The sequence below is a fragment of the Pelodiscus sinensis genome, chromosome 1 (assembly GCF_049634645.1).
Source record: "Pelodiscus sinensis isolate JC-2024 chromosome 1, ASM4963464v1, whole genome shotgun sequence".
Taxonomy (NCBI): domain Eukaryota; kingdom Metazoa; phylum Chordata; order Testudines; family Trionychidae; genus Pelodiscus; species Pelodiscus sinensis.
Window position 1 is genome coordinate 270234082 of NC_134711.1, and position 19084 is coordinate 270253165.

A 19084-nucleotide genomic window follows, 5' to 3' on the forward strand; every position below is an offset into this window, starting at 1 on the left:
GACTCAAACTGAATTAAACACAATGAGCTGTGCAGGGTCACAAGCTTATTATATTAAGCAATGACTTCATGCTATAACAGGGGTTTATGTTCCTCATTGTTGCAGATTTTTCAAGAGAAGTGAATAGAATGCAGAGCTATATGCATGCATTCAATGATTGTAAGTAATAAGTCTCTTGTTTTTCTGTTTCCTGGGGATTCTTTTATTCTGTCCATACAAACCAAACAACTGCAGCAAAGTTCACAAAGCAATAATACTATTGCTTTCTATCTTTAAAAAGTCATACATTTCACCTTGCCACAACAATGCTTTTGTGTACAGTATTTAAAATTCATGATCTGTGTAATCTGGATTATCTTTAAATAATAGGAGATGTGTTCAGTTATTTAATGGGATTGTTGGTTTACTAATCAGACTTTTGACCTTTTGCTTGCTCTCATAGTATCCAAAGTGATTTTGAAGTGATTGAAAAAAGATAGATAATGAAAATACACAGGAAAACAGTTGAAAGGAAAAACATCCTGGCATAGTGGATATTTCACTTAAATTATCAAAGAAATTACAAATATCTAGGCAGCAAATTTGATATTTTCCATTATGAATTTTAATCTTTGGCAATTTTGATGCAAAATGTAAACATTGTAAATATGAAATCTTTAATTCAGAAAGGGACATAGGAAAATATCACAATGAAAAAGTTATTAATGGTTCACAGTCATGCTTGAAAGGCATAAAAAGTGGAGTGTAGTTAGGGATAAGTTTGGGGACTGGTTCTGTTCAATTTCTTCATCAGTGATTTAGATAATGACATAGGGTACGTCTACACTACAACGTTAAGTCGAACTAACTTAGTACGAATTAGTTAATTCAAACTAAACTAATTCGAACTAATGGATCCAGACTAAAAAACTAGTTCGAATTAGCGTTTTGCTAATTCGAATTAGCATGTCCACATTAAGTGGACCCTGAACCGGGGTTAAGGATGGCCGGAAGCAGTGCCGGCAGGGCATCAGAGGAGGACTTAGAGCGTGGAGATGCTGTGTCAGGCTAGCCGAGGGCTGTGCTTAAAGGGTCCCAACCCCCACCCCGGACAGACAGTTCTCAGGGGTGCCCCGCTTGCAAAGCAGTCCTGGCTTGGATTGCCCGGAGTACCCACACTGGGCATATCACAGCACTCGGCCATCAAACCGGATGCACTTGCCACAGGCTGCAATCTGAGGAGAGGGGGCAATTGGGGGTCTGCAGGAGAGCTTCCACCCCAAAAGCTCGCAGAGCCAGCCCTCCCCATCAGGGGCGCATACCCCATTCCTCCCTCACTTCCTTCCACTTACCCTTCCCTAGCCCCTCTTCTTGATGTACAAAATAAAGGACAATTGTGTTCAAAAATTGAATCTGTCTTTATTGAACAAAACTGGGGGAGACTGGGAAAAGGAGGTGGGAGAGGGGAAGAGAGAGGCTGGGAGAGGGGAGGGCAACTAAAATGGGAACAGGTCCCATATGAACAGAGGCTAAAGAGACTGGGACGTTTCAGCTTAGAAAAGAGGAGACGGAGGGGGGACAGGATAGAGGTCTCTAAAAGCAGGAGTTGGGTGCAGAGGGTACATACAGAAAAGTTCTTCATTAGTTCCCATAAAGAAGAACTAGAGGACACCAAAAGAAAGGAATGGATAGCAGGCTTCAAACTAGTAACAGAAAGTTGTTCTTCACAAAGCAAAGAGTCAACCTGTGGAACTCCTTGCTGCAGGAGGCTGTGAAGGCTAGAACTGGAACAGAGTTTAAAGGGAAGTGAGATCAAGTCATGGAGGTTGGGTCCATGGAGTGCTATTAGCCAGGGGGTAGGAGTGGTGTCCCTGCCCAAGGTTTGTGGAAGGATGGAGAGGGATGGCACGAGACAAATGGCTTGGTCACTGTCTTCGGTCCATCCCCTCCAGGGTCTCTAGGGTTGGCCGCTGTCGGCAGACAGGCTACTGGGCTAGATGGACCTTTGGTCTGACCCAGTACGGCCATTGTAAGCTCAGGGCTCAGGGTCGAGGGTCTCAGTGGACCACCTTGATTTTCATGCACACCTGCTCCTGGGTGGCCAGGCTGGCAGCACTTCTGCCCTAGACGGCCACTTTCCTGTGCCTAGTGTGGAGGTCGTGGATGAGGTCCACGATGTCCGCTCTAGACCAGGCAGGTGCCCGCCTCTTGCGGTCCCGGGCAAGCTCCCGAGAGCTGCCAGCCTGGTCCCGGGAAGAGGGGGAGGGCTGGAAGGCATCGGGTGGCCGGCTCGATCCGTGCCAGGTGCAGGGTCTGCTGGCTGGGTGCTGGCAGGCTTGCACCTGACACGGGCACTGTAGCCAGCCTGTGCCCCTTTAAGGGGTCCGGGCCTGGGAGGGGGGCAGTAGAGTTTCCCTGGTGTTGGCCAGAGTGGCCACCAGGGAAACCTGGGGAGGGCTAGCCTCCCACTAGTTCGAATTAAGGGGCTACACACCCCTTAATTCGAACTAGCTAGTTCGAACTAGGCTTAATCCTTGTGGAATGAGGATTACCTAGTTCGAACTAAGCTCTCCGTTAGTTCGAATTAAATTCGAACTAACGGAGCACTAGTGTAGCGCCTATGAAAGTTAGTCCGAACTAACGTCCGTTAGTTCGAACTAACTTTGTAGTGTAGACATACCCATAGAGAGTACACTCATAAAGTTTGCAAAAGATACCAAGCTGGAAGAGATTGCAAGTGCTTTGGAGGATTGGGTTAAAATTCAAAATGATCTGGACAATCTGGAGAAATTGTTTGAGGTAAATATGATGAAGATCAATAAGGACAAATGCAAAGTATCTCATTTAGGGAGGGCCAATGAGTTTCACACATACAAAATGTTTAATAAGGAGTACTACAGAAAGGGATCTAAGAGTCATAATGGCACACACAGTAAATATGAGTCAACAGTGTGACATTGTTGCAAAAAAAGCAAAGATAATTCTGGGATGCATTAACAGGAGTGCTGTAAGCAAGACACAAGCAGTAATTATTTCGCTATGCGCTGCACTAATTAGGCTTCAGTTGGAGTATAGTATCCAATTTTGGATACTACATTTCAGGAATGGGGTGGACAAATCAGAGAAGGTCCATTGAAGAGCAACAAAAATGATTAAAGATCTAGAAAACATGATTGAAAGATTTGGTTTAGTTTGGAAAAGAGAAGATGGAAAGGGAACATGATAGCAGCTTTCAAATACCTAAATGGGTGTTAGAAGGAGGAGGGAGAAAAATTATTCTCCTTAATGTCTCATAAAAAGCAATGGGCTTAAAAAGCAAGGGAGGGTTAGGTTGGACATTAGGAAAAACTTTCTGTCAGGGTGGTAAAGCACTGGAATAAACTGAGTAGGGAGGTTGTGGAAGCTCCATCATTGGAGATATTTAATAGCATTCACTAGAAATGATATAGATCATGGTGGGAAATCATTTTTGATGGAGGTCCACTCCAAGAATTTGGAAAGTGGTCAAGGGTCACACTCTTTCATGATACTAATAGAGGAGGTGCGAGGTCTGGGATTGAGTCTGGGGGAAGAGGTGAGTTTGAGGTAAGGGATTGGGGTGCAGGGGAAGGTTTGGGGTCTGGGAGGGGGAGTTTGGGTAAAGGAGGCAGTTGTGATCTCGGACAGGGAACTGGGGTGCAGGGATTTGGATTGTGACCTTGGATAGACCACTGGGGTGCAGGGGTTTGGGTTGTGACCTGGAGCAGGGGATTAGAGTGCAGGATCTGGGAACGGATATGGGTGCAGGAAGGGGGACAGAGATTTCGGTTATGTGGGATGGTGGGGCAAAGTTTTTGGGTGTCAGAGGCTGGAAGAGTCCTACCCAGAAGCCTTCCCAAGCATACTCCCTTCTGCTCTGACTCACAGGGCCATAACAAGGATGAGGCGAGTGAGGCACTTGACTGAGTGAGGCGAGTGAGGCACATAGCTGAGGAAGCACAGAAAAGACAACTACTACATTGTCTTCGCTCATGCCTCACACCACATCTGCACCCACACCTGCACCAAGGACTTTCTTGCCTTAGGCGCCAAATTAGCTAGTTACAACTCTGCCACCTCCACTCTGACTGCAGGGGCCAAGATGTCTTTGAATAGCTGCAAGGGGAGGGGAGCTTAAGCGGAGGGGAGATGGGACTTCACAAGCTGCCTGTTGACAGCAGGCAGCTCTCATTGGCCAGAAAACAGCCTATGGGATTATACTAGGGATGGGGGCAGTGCGTGAAACTTTTCCCCTCAGGCTTGTAGCTAGTCAAACAGGGCATCACAGCAGGCACTTTTCTCGGAGGGGTTGTAGGAGGGGGGAAGGCAGGGAATCTGCCTGAGGCTCCATGCTGCATCCACAGGCTGGATCCGGAAGTTTTGCCAGCTGAATCCTGCCTGTGGGCTATATTTTGTCCTGCTGTAAGGGCAGAGAATTGGACTTGATGACCTTTCGAGGTCCCTTCCACTTCTGGGATTCTAGGATTCTAGAATTCCTTCATTGCATTGCATGTTTACACAAAATGTTAGGACAATGATACCTGTAAGTGAATGTTGAATAGAAAAATGTAATGCCATTATATAGAGTATGCAAAGGGTTAAGTATGGAAGTAAAAGTGTAGAATTCAGTGGCATTTTACAGAAGGTAAATTGGGATAGCATTTAGCTCAGTGGCTACGTCTAGACTGGCATGATTTTCTGCAAATGCTTTAAACGGAAAAGTTTTTAAAAGCATTTGCGGAAAAGAGCATCTAGATTGGCACGGATGCTTTTCTGCACAAGCACTTTTTGCGGAAAAGCGTCCGTGCCAATCTAGATGCGACTTTGTGCAAGAAAGCCCTGCTTGCCATTTTCGCACAAGAGGGCTTTTGCCTGAATGGGAGCAGCATAGTATTTCCGCAAGAACACTGACAATCTTACATGAGATCGTCAGTGTTCTTGGGGAAATTCAAGCAGCCAGTGTAGACAGCTGGCAAGTTTTTCCACAAAAGCAACTGCTTTTGCGGAAAAACTTTCCAGTCTAGATGCAGCCAGTGTGTTTAAGGATGTTTATGCTTACATGAAGTTATAGAAAATGCTAGGAGAAAGCCATCTGTACCAGAGGTTGCACTAGCCCTTTGAGGGCCATAATCATAGAATCAAAGAATCCTAGGTCTGGAAGAGACCTCAGGAGGTCATTGAGTCCAGCGCCCTGCCCAAAGCAGGACCAACCCCAACTAAATCATCCCAGCCCGGGCTTTGTCAAGCTTGGACTTAAAAACCTCTAGGGATAGACATTCTCCCACCTCCCTAGGTAACTCATTCCAGTACTTTACCACCCTTCTTATTAATATAGTTTTTCCTAATATCCAACATGGACCTCTCCCACTGCAGCTTGAGACCATTGCTCCTGCTTCTGCCCTCTGTCACTACTGAGAACCGCCCCTCTCCATCCTCTTTGGAACCTCCCTTCAGGAAGTTGAAAGCTGCTATCAAATCCGCCCTCCTTCTTCTCTTTTGCAAACTAAATAAGCCCAAATCCCTCAGCCCCTCCTCGTAGGTCATATGCTCCAGTCCCCTAATCATTTTGCTCCAGTTACCCTCAGCTGGACCCTCTCCAATGTGTCCACATCCTTTCTATAGTGGGGAGGAAGGCAGAAGTGGACACAATACTCCAGATGCGAACTCACCAATGAGGATAAAGATTAGTTATTTATTAGTTCCCTAAATAGAAGAACTAGAGGACACCAAATGAAATTAATGGGTAGCAGGTTTAAAACTAATAAAAGAAAGTTCTTCTTCACACAGCGTGTAGTCAACCTGTGGAACTCCTTGCCAGAGGAAGCTGTGAAGGCTAGGATTATAACAGAGTTAAAAGAGAAGCTAGATAATTTCATGGAGGTTAGGTCCATAAAAGGCTATTAGCCAGGGGATAAAATGGTGTCCTTGGCCTCTGTTTGTCAGATGCTGGAGAGGGATGGCAGGAGACAAATTGCTTGATCACTGTCTTCAGTCCACCCTCTCTGGGGCACCTGGTGCTGGCCACTGTCGGCAGACAGGATACTGGGCTAGATGGACCTTTGGTCTGACCCAGTATGGCCGTTCTTATGTTCTTATGTTCAAATAAAAGGGAATAATCACTTCTCTAGATCTGCTGGCAATGGTCCTCCTAATGCAACCCAATATGCCATTAGCCTTCTTGGCTACAAGGGCACACTGTTGACTCATATCCAGCTTCTCATCCACTGTAATCCCCAGGTCCTTTTCTGGAGAACTGCTACCTAGCCAGTTGGTCCCCAGCCTGTAACAATGTTTTGGGTTCTTCCATCCCAAGTGCAGGACTCTGCACTTGTCCTTGCTGAACCTCATCAGATTTCATTTGGCCTATCCTCTAATCTGTCTAGGTCACTCTGGACCCTATTTCTGCCCTAGCCATCCCCCAATCTTAGTGTCATCTGCAAACTTGCTGAGGGTGCAATCCATCCCCTCATCCAGGTCATTAATGAAGATGTTGAATAAAACCAGACCTAGAACCAATCCTTGGGGCACTCCACTTGAAACCGACCACCAACCAGACATCGAGCCGTTGATCACTACCCATTGGGCCCAACAGTCTATCCACCTTACAGTCCATTTATCCAGTCCGTATTTCCTTAACTTGCTGGCAAGAATATTGTGGGAGACTGTATCAAAAGCAAAAGTACTTTGGGGTTCCACCAGGCACATCACTGACTAGTAATAGGGGGCCACCTTGAACTGCTTTTGACACCAAGCAGTTGCTAATCCCTGCTTATGCTTCGTGTGAGCTCTGTTCTCTGCATAAAAACTGGGAAAACAATGGGTTTTTTTGGAGGGTGAGACACAGAAATCCTCCACCCTGGACTCCAGTACTGCTCCATGCTCCTCAATCCTGTTTTGTTGACAGGTTATGGGTATTGGCTCTGGGTAATCAGCACATCAATTTTTGTCCTGCCTCTCTTCTCACCAACCATTCTGGGTTAGTGCAGAGACCCCCTTTTTGGTATGAAGCAGTGTAAAGACATGAATCTCCTGTCCCTCAGCAGACTCCACCTGAATCCTGTCAAAGGCTTCACTGTTATTGATGACTTTGTCCTAAGGAGGAGTCTGTTCTACTCTAGACATGTTATTTTTGTAATGATGAATAATTAGCCACTTATGATGAACTGGAATGCCAGGATTATAATCTCTGTTAGATATTGTAATCTTTGAAAGAACATCATAAATAGTTTTCCCACAGTTAAGCAGTCAGACTCTCATTCTGCATCTTCCCGCCTTGGTGGTAAATAAATCCTCTTTTGTCTGAATTTTAAATAAAATATATGAAGAGTAGGAAAAATAGATTTTAAACTTAATTAGCTGCTTCCTTTTAAGTTTTTTGAGGAAGAGTTACAGTTTGATTCAGATCCCTTCCATCTGTTGCAATATGCTTGTTTTTCTTTTGACTTTCCATTGCCTTCTTGTCAAATATCACATGCATCATTACCATTTGTTTACCATTCTTTATTATTGTTATCATCTCTTCCTCCAAATGATTAAAACATCAGGTTGAATGAAAGGTTAGAAGTACACTGTGAGCCACATTGGTCCCATGTTATTGAAACAAACCAGCCGGTTATATCATTTAAAAGTACTTGAGCCGTGGCTTGCTGGTGCTTTTATCCAGTCTGGGCTGAAGAGGCTGTGAGCATTCGGGCATGAATGTACAACTGGTCTTTGAAAGGGATGAACATCATTAGGTTACAGGTGCCTGAAAATAACTTCTGAGAAAATAGCTGCCATTTTCAATAGTTACTTCCTAAAAGGAAACACAATTTGTTACATTCTTTAGCTCAAGCGAGTATCTTTTCTTTTATTTAAATAAAAGTAGTTCCTTTTTATGCCACAATATTTTCTTTTAGATATTGAACATGTTCCATAATATCTGGATCATGATATTTTGCACTCTAGTAACACATAGTATAAAACACTGGGGACAAAAAAACCCCTCATAATGACCCGTAAGTCACAAAATGTGGATAACATTAACTTATATTGCAGTGATACTTCATTTGCCTGAATGCCACCCTATTTGTAGAGAGAGGGAGAAATACATTGTAATTACACCTACTAGCTAGATTCAAAATTAATAGTTTTGAAAGTATTCAGAATGTAGTTGCAATAGGCTGATCCTCCATCTATTGAGCTTCAATGTAACATTCCCAGTGATTTCAATGAGAGCAGAGGTTTGATTTATTCTTTGATTTACAAAGGGCCTTCTTTCAGCTCACATAACTTCAAATTCTGTTAAAAGGAGGTGTCTTTCAAATGGAATATTTTTAGAAGTATTAGAAAAATCCGTACTTCCATTTAAAATAGAATCAGGCTGATGTGTTTATTTTTTTTATTCTGGTAGTCTGTCAAGACCTCAGCCAAGGTCGGGGCCCTATTCTGCTAGGCATAGTGCAGATTCAATAAGAGACAATCCCTGCCCCAAATACATTGCAATGTAAATAGAAAAGAAAGATCAAAGGAAAGCAGGAGTCCAGATGGATTAAAAAAACCTGTCATAAGACGATGAGTGGTAGTACTGGAAATAAAACCTCATTCTTCTCTGGTATTTCTGCACTACTCCCATAGCCAGAACGGGTTTTCTCCCATTTGCAAAGGCTTTAGCCTATCACTAAAAAGAGTTTGGTTGGTAGCCCTCTACTGATGGCAATTGGTTGACTCACAGAGTGCAGGTGTTACACGGCCTTGGATGTGGATTCATGAATTTTCATAAACCACAACTGTTATCTGGATTGCAGGATGCTTTCACTAGCATAATGATGAATAACAACGAACAGTCCTGTGGCACTTTAGAGACTAAAACATTTATTAGGTCATGAGATTTTGTGGGTAAAACCCACTTCATCTGATCACTGTAGTATCTGTAATAAATTATGGTCTCAAACACCTTCAGTGATTCATCCCAAGAGTGACAGTCCTCTTTTGCACACTACATTCTACTTAACATTGATGTAACTTCTGGATTCATTTTTTTATTTGTTTATACTGCAACCTAATGTTGCACATGAAATGTCATGCGGATTTTAGATTTTTACAGTTGCATGTTTACAGAAATAATGCAGTAATAGAGTTTCATTTTATCCAGCAGGCTTTGTAGACTCTCCCGAAAACTAAATGTTGCATATATTACACAAGTGTGAATGCGATTATTCCCCAGTTTACTTCTCAAGGGGATACATTTCATGGTTAAGTATTGCTTCACAATATGCCCCTCCTCCCCCATGTACACTTTTGAAGAATTGTGTTAAAACAGTTTATTTGTTCATTACATTTCTGACCTGGTAACTATTTGGGTATGTTGGTTCAAAAAACTCAAGACGAGTTTTAATTAAAAAGGTATTTTAATCAAAAAAATTAAATACTCCCTTGCCAAGACTATAACTCCTGTCAAATCCCCCACAAACAAAAACAAATATGAGTGCTACCAGTGTGAGCATTTTCACAATGTGCAAATATTTCCTTTTAGCAGGTCAGTCTTTCTGAACATTGACATTTACAGGGGAGACCAATTAAAACATAGTTAAATTCTGCAGTGCTTTTACTCAGCAAGTTATCACAATTTTCCTAATTTGTATTTTATATGTGAACATTAAGCATAGGAAGTATTTCTGTGTATGTATAACATGCATCCGTCTAGTGTTGTACAGTGCCACGTGTAAACCATAGTATTGTCCATGTGTATCAAAAGAAAGACAGGAGATAGCTGATATAGATTTTAATCAGCCCACAACTTTATTATTCAGGGACTATGCTTCAGATAAAATGTACAGTGCAGGTCAATCCATGTTACTTTAAATCATTACATGAGGCTCCACCAGAACCCCTTGATTTCCATCCAATCCCACCCCCAACCTATGCCTTAGATCTTACTATTAACCACCCTCGGGAGAGTTAATGTGGGGAATGAGAATGGTGTGGGGGGGGGGGGAGTGGAAAGGAATTGGCTCCCTGCTTTACCATTCAGATGAGTCCTCAAACTCCTTGCTTTGTTCTGTTCCCTGTTCCAATATCTCCTTTTAAGTCTTTACCAGGCCATTTATCTGGTCCCTGGATAGTTTCCTTATGGATTACCTGCACCGAACATCTGTTCAACCTTGTGAAATAAATTGTGACATATGGCAAAGAAACCTCACTCCACCAAATCTGGTGGTGTGGGAAAAATTCCTTCCCAGCTCCCCTTAAAGAGGAGCAACTAGCATGATGCCTAACCCAACCTGATGTTTGCCTCAGCTAGGGGAAGGAGGGTGGAGGCTGACTTTGCTTGCTGTGTGTAGCAAAGTGCCTTCTCCCACCCAGTGCTTGTACCTTTATACCTTTTGGATCTTACATTCCTGAGGGCAGTCAGTGCTCCTTTCAGCAGTCTCTGACTCCTCCCCCTCCAGCCCATAAAACAGCAGTTCTTCTCTGGTAAGCCCAGACAAACTCCCCTCTTCTTAATTGTGGTGCAGTTATTGTGACAGAAATTCACTCTATCTTTACAGACATGTACCTAGAGCAACAAGGAATTTTTGTAGCTTACTTGTATATTTGTCTGTGGGGGGTATAACATATATGTGTTAAATATTGATAGAAATGTAGCCGTGTTGTCTGGTGTAGCTGAAAAAAAATACAGGACTATGTAGCACTTTAAAGACTAACAAGATGGTTTATTAGATGATGAGCTTTCGTGGGCCAGACCCACTTCCTCAGATCAAATAGTGGAAGAAAATAGTCACAACCATATATACCAAAGGATACAATTTAAAAAAATAAACACATATGAAAAGGACAAATCACATTTCAGAACAGCAGGGGGATGCGGGGGGGGGGAGGGGGGGAAGGGAGAGGAAGGTGAATGCCAGTGAGTTAATGATATTAGAGGTGGGGAAGGGTAGATGTCTGTGAGTTAATAGTATTAGAGGTGATAATTGGGGAAGCTATCTTTGTAATGGGTAAGATAGCTGGGGTCTTTGTTCAGCCCCCGACACTCTCCGTAGGGGGCTGAACAAAGACCCTAGCTGTCTTACCCATTACAAAGATAGCTTCCCCAATTATCACCTCTAATACTATTAACTCACAGACATCTACCCTTCCCCACCTCTAATATCATTAACTCACTGGCATTCACCTTCCTTCCCCCCCACCCTGCATCTGCCTTCTGTTCTGAAATGTGATTTGTCCTTTTCATATGTGTTCATTTTTTTAAATTGTATCCTTTGGTATATATGGCTGTGACTATTTTCTTCCACTATTTGATCTGAGGAAGTGGGTCTGGCCCACGAAAGCTCATCATCTAATAAGCCATCTTGTTAGTCTTTAAAGTGCTACATAGTCCTGTATTTTGTTTCATATATGTGTTAGGTATCAGAGGGATAGCCGTGTTAGTCTGAATCTGCAAAAACAACTAGAAATCCTGTGGAACCTTATAGACTAGCAGATATATTGGTGCATAAGCTTTCGTGGGTAAAGACCCACTTCGTCAGATGCATGTAATGGAAATTCCAGAGGCAGGTATAAATATACAGACTTAAAAAAAAAGTTCCAGTCGAGAGTAAGGTTAGAGGTAACGAGGTCAATTCAGTCAGGGAGGATGAGGCCCCCTTTTAGCAGCTGATGTGGAGGTGTGGAACACCAACAGAGGAGAAACTGCTTTTGTAGTTGGCTAGTCATTCACAGTCTTTGTTTAATCCTAAACTGATAGTGTCAAATTTGCAGATGAATTGTAGCTCTCCAGTTTCTCTTTAAAGTCTGTTTTTTAAAGTCCAGGGAGATTGAAGTGTTCTCCTACAGGTTTTTGTATATTACCATTTCTGATATCTGATTTGTGTCTGTTTATTCTTTTACGTAGGGACTGTCCAGTTTGGCTGATGTATATGATGGCATATATTACATTGGTAGATGTGTAAGTGAATGAGCCCGTGATGGTGTGGCTGATGTGGTTAGGTCCTGTGATGGTGTCGCTGGTATAGATATGTAGGCAGAGTTGGGACATGTGTTAATGGTATACATGATATCTTTGTGTGCCTGTATATACAATCTATATATACTACATTTAATAAATGTAATATAATGTACATGCAAGGCATAGATAAACTATCAGCACAGGTCTACACTAGGGAGTTATTTAGAAATAACCCCCCTTATTTTGAAATAATAAGTGAATTGTCCACACTTATAATGGACTGGTTATTTTGAAATCTGTATTCCTGCTTTTCCTGGGGAATAAGCTTAACACCCAAGTGGGATCTAAACAAGAACTTTGTCAGCATATTCATAAGGCCAGCCTCATTTTGATAACAAAATTGGTAAGCTACAATTACTCCAACTGGAGCTTGGAGGGATGAAAAGTCAGACCTGAATGGGATGGGAAAGGAAAGGGGAGATGAGGATATAAGTACTACTTTAGATCAGCTATATTAGATCATAATGTGACGCTACAGTAACTCACAGATCATCTAACATTTACTCCTGTGGCTTGATGTCGCCAAATCCCACAGATGGAGAGCTAGTTTCTCATTTGTTCTTTGCAAGTAGTTTCATGAGATGATTTGCAGTATATAGATTGTGTAGTTGGAGAAGAACATAAAATCTACCAAAACTCCCTCTCCTTCTCCTGCTTGTAAATTCACCATGAGCAGCATCATGAGAAGAGTGCATTGGCACAGGTATTATATTTTTAAAGCCCATTTGGGAGAACGAGTCCTAAAGGAAAGTTGTTTATTTGTGCATCTTATCCTTCCTGTTGTAAGTTTTGAAAAATTAAATAAAATATTTGCAAGTTCTGGAAGTGTGTAAAATCTTACAAAGTAGACTTAATCTTCAAAGTGCATAATCTACAGTAGCCATGGCAGGTGGCATATATTTTACAGCTGACATATTTAATGCTTGCTACATTTGTCCATCTGTTAGGAGAATTAGTCAAGTTAATAGAGAATATAGATGTATTAAGGAACCTAAACAATAGGATTAGATCAGATACTTATTTTACATCTAGTATTTTAAGGTCATTATCAATATAAAGGTATTTTATAGCACATTTTATGGTCCACCATAAGGCTGGTTGAGGACCTCTACGGTTTATATTTTATCATATATAATCATCATAGATAAAAAAGGTAGCAACTTTTAAAAACAAATATGCATTTTGGCTTTCTAAAGGAGACTGATTTTTAAGACCTTCATAAATATTGTTTTATCTTGACTTTAGATGGGAAGTGCAAGGCCTGCTCCTGCTCCCATTAAAACATAACTCCCCATTGACTTCAGTGCCAGATCGGCTCCTTAAGCAATGGTTTATTCAATGTTCTGTTGTTGTCTATATATACTTTGTCTCATGCCAATGATTAGAAGAATTCAGCACCCTATGCACATGTTTTAATTGAGAATATTTGAAACTAAACATTTTATTTAAAGGAATGCTGAGATCAAGTAGAGTCAAATAAAATGTAAGTCACTGAATTTAGGTTAGTTCTAAGAATTATGCCTATCACTCATTAGCATGCACACATTCAAGATATCTAAAGTACTGATACATACTGTATAGTAATTCTCCTACAGAAGTACCGAGACAGCTTTAGTGACTATTTTTTCAATATATGTGGGAGGGATTATATGTAACTGTAGCTAGTAATGGGCCCAGCCATCTAAGCTTTACAATTTTTAAGTGTTTTACCAGATCTCGAGTTTTGATGTTTACCAGGCTAGTTTCACGTAATCGTTCTCTCCTGCCCCCCAGTATTCTCACAAACATTGTGAGAATGAATAAAAAGAATAAAAAGCCTTCAGGTTGAGTCCTTTTTCCATTTCTTTTCATCTCTAGTGCACAAAGAACATAAAGAGCAAAGAGGACACTGAAATGGTTCAGAGAGTAAGTGGTGGAAGGCTGTAGGAGGAGTGAAAGGGAGAAAAGATCAGGAAAAGTACAGTAATGCAAAATGAAATTAAGAATAGAGGAGAAAGGAAATTTAGATGGAAAAGATAAATAGGTGCTATGTCTGCCCTTTCTCCCAATGCAGCCACCACAGGAGCTTGACAGTGTGGTTGGAAGGGGTGCCCTTAGGACAGAATATGGTCAGTTCCATTTGTGCTCTTCAGTGAAACTTCTCTTTGTTTCTCTCAGTACTGATAATATGATAATTTCGCTGATGCAGGGGGTTTATGCAGATGTTGGAGTATTTTAAAGACTCAATTAGCCATCAAAAAATTTGCATTGCACTGAATTGTGGACCTTAATTTTTCCTAATGTGAATTTTACAGGCTAATTCAGATTAACCAGGTCAAATTGAAAAACATGTTGCTAATACCTGTTGATATATTGGGGGTGGGGGGTATTAAACAAAATAGAATTCTGTGTTGCATATGCAAATACAAGTGTGTACTGTAGAGCTCTGAGGTTCATGGGTAGGCTGGATATTTTATAATTATTCATGGTATGTGAATAATGCACTTCACAATTCCTCTTAATTTCTGTAGTTTAGAGCCAGAGAACCTACACTTTTTAATCACAAACTTGTTTATTTCCCCTTTGAAATATATATATATATATATACACACATAGAGCTATATATTTTACATCTTATACTCATAAAACAGTAGGCTTTGCTTTATACTTATAAATCAGGTTGCAATACTTTTGGGCAGAAGACTCTATGCATCTCAATGCTTTTATTTCCAGCGTTACCAACTCAAAGAATTTATTAGTTATTACTCATGGTTCCCCACCACCACCACTTAAATGTCTATTTCTCTATTGGGTGGCAAAAGTTGAGTTATGTGATTGCATCTTTAACATAGTAATTGTTAAGTTAATCTCACTTATGGGTGAAAAGGCTCACTGATGCTGATTAAATATCCTATACTGGGTTCTGTATAAATAACTATAAATGTGCACAGTGGTTACATTACATGGTATATTTAACAACACAGCTACAGTGTAAGTTATAAACTATGCCTTTAGTGATGGGAGTACTCATGGTTGCATTCGGGAATATTTTTGCTCTGTAACCATGAAGGAGGTAATCAGTAAAAAACACATGCACAGAAGTTCCACTTACTTTCCTAGTCTCCATGCATTGATATGATTTGCAGGTATTTGGAACAGTTGCAGTGTTCAGAACTTGCTAACTCTGTGTAATTGTTAATGGAATTAATTTTGAATATATGTAAGTGCATATTTCTTGAGAACATTGCTATTTAAAATAGCTTTGTAATGCATGACATTTTACATTATACATTTTACAAACTATCTTCTATTTCTGTTGATATAGTACAGGAATGAATATTTAAAGAAAATATTTGTTTTCTTATTTTAGATGGAAGACTTTATTTGAAAACGACAGTCATGTACTGAATTTTTCCCACTGAAGCAATTTGTGCTGCAGTAAAGACCTTTGCAGTAAGATGTTCACTATTTGGAAGTTCTACAAAAACAAAGTGTTTTCAAGGCAACTTCCTTAACTTTGTGTATCCATGTTCTTCAAAAGTTTAAAGAATTTTGCAAGAGTGTCCTCCATTGATTATCATCTGTGGCTCAAGCCAGAGACCTAGAGAATGTTTATAAATGTACAAGTTGTGCTCTTCTAACAGTCAAAAACTGTAGCTTTGCTATTGGACCCTTGTATACAAACTTACAGACCAATCAGAAAAAGGCCTAACATTCCCTTTTTAATGGAATGAAACATCTGTCCTCCTCTGATGATTCTGTATTTGAGCACATCAAATAATCCTTCCAGCAGTGTCCACCTACACTTACGGACTGTTATGTCATACCTAAACCAGCAAGACAGCTCAAAAGTAAACTTGTATGGGGGCATACGAGGATTCCTAGAAAAAAAAATAAAAGGAAAAAAAAAAACCTGTTGTATTCAATTTTCAACTCTGCGAAAGTAGGTTTTCTTCTAAAGACTTTTTTTTTGCCACACGCTTTCCAGGAGACCAACACATGGATGCTAGACCACATGAAGTAAAATGAAATTTTGTCTAAGAGAAAAGAAATGCTGAATGTAAGCAAAACTGTTTTACTGTTCACAAAGTCTCATTTCCTAAAATAAACATAAAAAAAATAAAACGAGTAATAATTTCTCATTTTAAACTGGCAGGGGCTTATGGGGGAAAATACTTTGCTTCTTATTCAAACTGTTGGTTACATGTACAGTATATAAACACAGACCACACCAGGAAGGTATTATGTATGCAGTAGAATACTAGAGTTTAGGTAAATGAACATTTTAGATAACATGTTTTGTCACCCTGTTTGTCAGAAAGACGCCTTTCTAGTTTTAACGCATGCAGGCATGTAAATATTTGTCCTGGAGTCACAGTATTAATGAATGAGATCTTAAGCATCTGGTAATGAGTCAGAATTCTGTATCAGCCACTTTTATTTGTATATTAAGCCCTGGTTAGTGCCCTGAAACAGCACTTTTAAGAATGGACTGTGGCTGAGCAGCAAGTCAAAACACCAGAACTATTTTTATATGTTAATGTCATATTACGTCAATGTTACTAAAAAGAAAACCTAACAAACACTTGATGTATCAGTCCAATACCACGTAGAGCTGAGTGATACAGTTGAAGTCTATTGTCCCTCCCTCACCTTATCTTAGGGAAAGGTGGTTATGTGTTATTTTCACTGTCTTTATGAAAGCTAAAATGTGTTTTCACCTTTGTGCTGATAACTGGAAGTAAGCTACAACACACTGCTTATTACATACTAACATGATGCTTTGCATAATTTTGAGTTACCCTTTAAAGACTGATTTTGTGAATCAGCATTGTTACTGTAAGTTTGTGATTATTCTTTCTTCCTCTCTATTGTTGTATACATATAAAATGTTATTTATTACATGGAAACATATCCAAATCTTCAATATCTAAGATGCCTAACTTAAAAAAAATTCTCCTTTAAAAAATAGTTCTGATTGGATATTAAAGTACAAAGGCATTAAAGAATTGTAAACTCTAACTCTGCACTTCTATGCTTTGTAGGTTTTTCCTTGCAATGCTGGTACACCCATATTTATCCCATCATAATCCTTTTCTAAGAATAGGAAATTTGTATATACAAATTCACATTATGGTAATTTTTAAAGAAATATTGAGCAATATTTTCATTAAATATTGTTATTCCCAAATACTTTATAGTAACATTGTTTTTAATCATCTTTCATAGTTACTTCAATACTTCAGAGATTCTGTACACTAGTTTTTTTTTTCATATGCAGTCTTTAAAGGGTTAACAGCTGTAAATTTTGATGGACTTGTGGCAAGCTTGTGAATCATTCATATCTGAAAGAGAATTAAAAGCCTACAACTGAAATATGTAGTAGCATCTGCCATTGCTCTGCTCCTTGCATAGAGTCACCTGTAAGTCAGTTTCATAATTTTACACTATATGCTTTCAAGACATTTAGGAATGCCTCAGTGTTTGGCTTGGTACAAAAATGGAAATGTTAAGGAATAAGGGGGAAGCAATTTATAAGATGGATATTACGAGCTTAATAAAATGGTGTAAATATTACAATTTATGAAATGTCACCGGAAGTTGAATTTTTGCCCCTTTTTAGTTACACAAGTTTTGGGTTGCTGGTTTTTAAAAATTTGTTTGTTTTGTTTTTGTTTGTTTTTGCATAGATTATGAAGAAAAGTTGTGCTCATGTTATTGTTTATATGATTTTGTAATCTTAAAGATATTAATGTCTAGTTGTTCTATAATATAACCACATTTGCGCTCTATGCAAGCCCTTGGAACAGAACATTCTCATCTTCATGTAGGACCTATGAAAATTGTCTATTTTTATCTATATATTTAAAGTTTTCTAAAAATGATAAAAGGTTATTACGAATTTTGTTGTACAAAATCTGTACAAAAATCTGTTTTTACATCATAATGCAAGAATTGGAAATTTTTCTATGGTAGTCTAGTTATTGGAGCCTGGTTTCAATGTGAGAACCACGTTTACTGTTACTGTATTTAATTTTCTTTTTCTTTTCAACAATCTGCTAATAAAACTGTCTGAAATCTCCCTGTGACTTTATTTACAGTTCATCTTTATTAAATTTTGTGAAATGTATAACATCAAAGGAATATTTACTTTCTAATGGGAGGCATCTAAAAACAACATAAGTCAGCTCTTTGTAATGCGAGGAGAACAATGCTGAATGATTTTATTTAACATGCAACTGCTTCTATCTCTAATATGAATTACTGTGGTGAAAAAACATCATAAAAGCACACTCTGTGGTTATTGTTTAACAAGCAGATTTTCCATATTTTGTTTCTTGCTAGCTAAGCAAACTGCCCCCATCTGCATGATTTATTTATGTACATTGCTCAGTTTATGAAGCTGTTATTTGTACCTTTTTCTTTTATATTGTGATATTCCCATGATTCTTATTTCGTAAAGCTTTGTGCTGAATAATGTAAAGTGGACACATTGATGGAACAAAACGTATTATTCCCATAACTACAAAAGTGTGTCGGATTTGTTACATCCCAGTTGTTTTTATCTCAGATCTCCTTCAACTGATATAACACGTTTAGAAACTTGAAATCCTAACACTTGTATTTGTTTGTTTGTTTTACACACAGAAAATATTTTAAACATTTAAATTATCATTTTATTTTAAAAAATACAGCACTGATGTCTTAATATATGTTTAAGATTTTCTGAAGGAGTAGAGAGCTTGGTGGCATTTTTGAAAGCAGGTTTTTAACAAACGTATTTAAATATGATCTTTTTGTACTAGAGTACACTAAAGTTACATATTCTTCTTATATATTAAAGGCCATGTTCCTTTTTACAGTGATGAGAATATAGGAGCTTCCTGTCTTCACTGGGGACCAGATTTGTTTTGGGAACAAGGAGGAGATTAGCCCAGCTGAACGATCTTATTTAATTACTCCTATGCATTGTGGGTGCTGCAATTGTGTGATTGAAGGACTGAGTGGATCCTTTTGGGTATTGGTTGCTGGCCAGTAGTTAAGACTGGAGTTTTCTCAACCTTTGCACATGCAGCAACAACATTTTCCTTCCTCTTCCTGCCTTTAAAATGCCTCAAG

At 39.6% G+C, this 19084-nt stretch overlaps 1 protein-coding gene across 7 annotated transcripts in view; it reads left to right on the plus strand.

Annotated features, from left to right (window-relative positions):
- Nucleotides 1–18047, plus strand: part of DACH1 (dachshund family transcription factor 1) — a 492594-nt gene extending 474547 nt beyond the window's left edge. For all 7 annotated transcript variants that reach the window (XM_075918909.1, XM_075918912.1, XM_075918907.1 and 4 more), the window contains one exon: nucleotides 15336–18047. In XM_075918909.1, the coding sequence (XP_075775024.1) occupies nucleotides 15336–15373 (38 nt within the window). In that variant the 3' untranslated portion in view covers nucleotides 15374–18047. The remainder of the gene's footprint in view (nucleotides 1–15335) is intronic.
- The last annotated feature ends 1037 nt before the right edge of the window (nucleotides 18048–19084 follow it).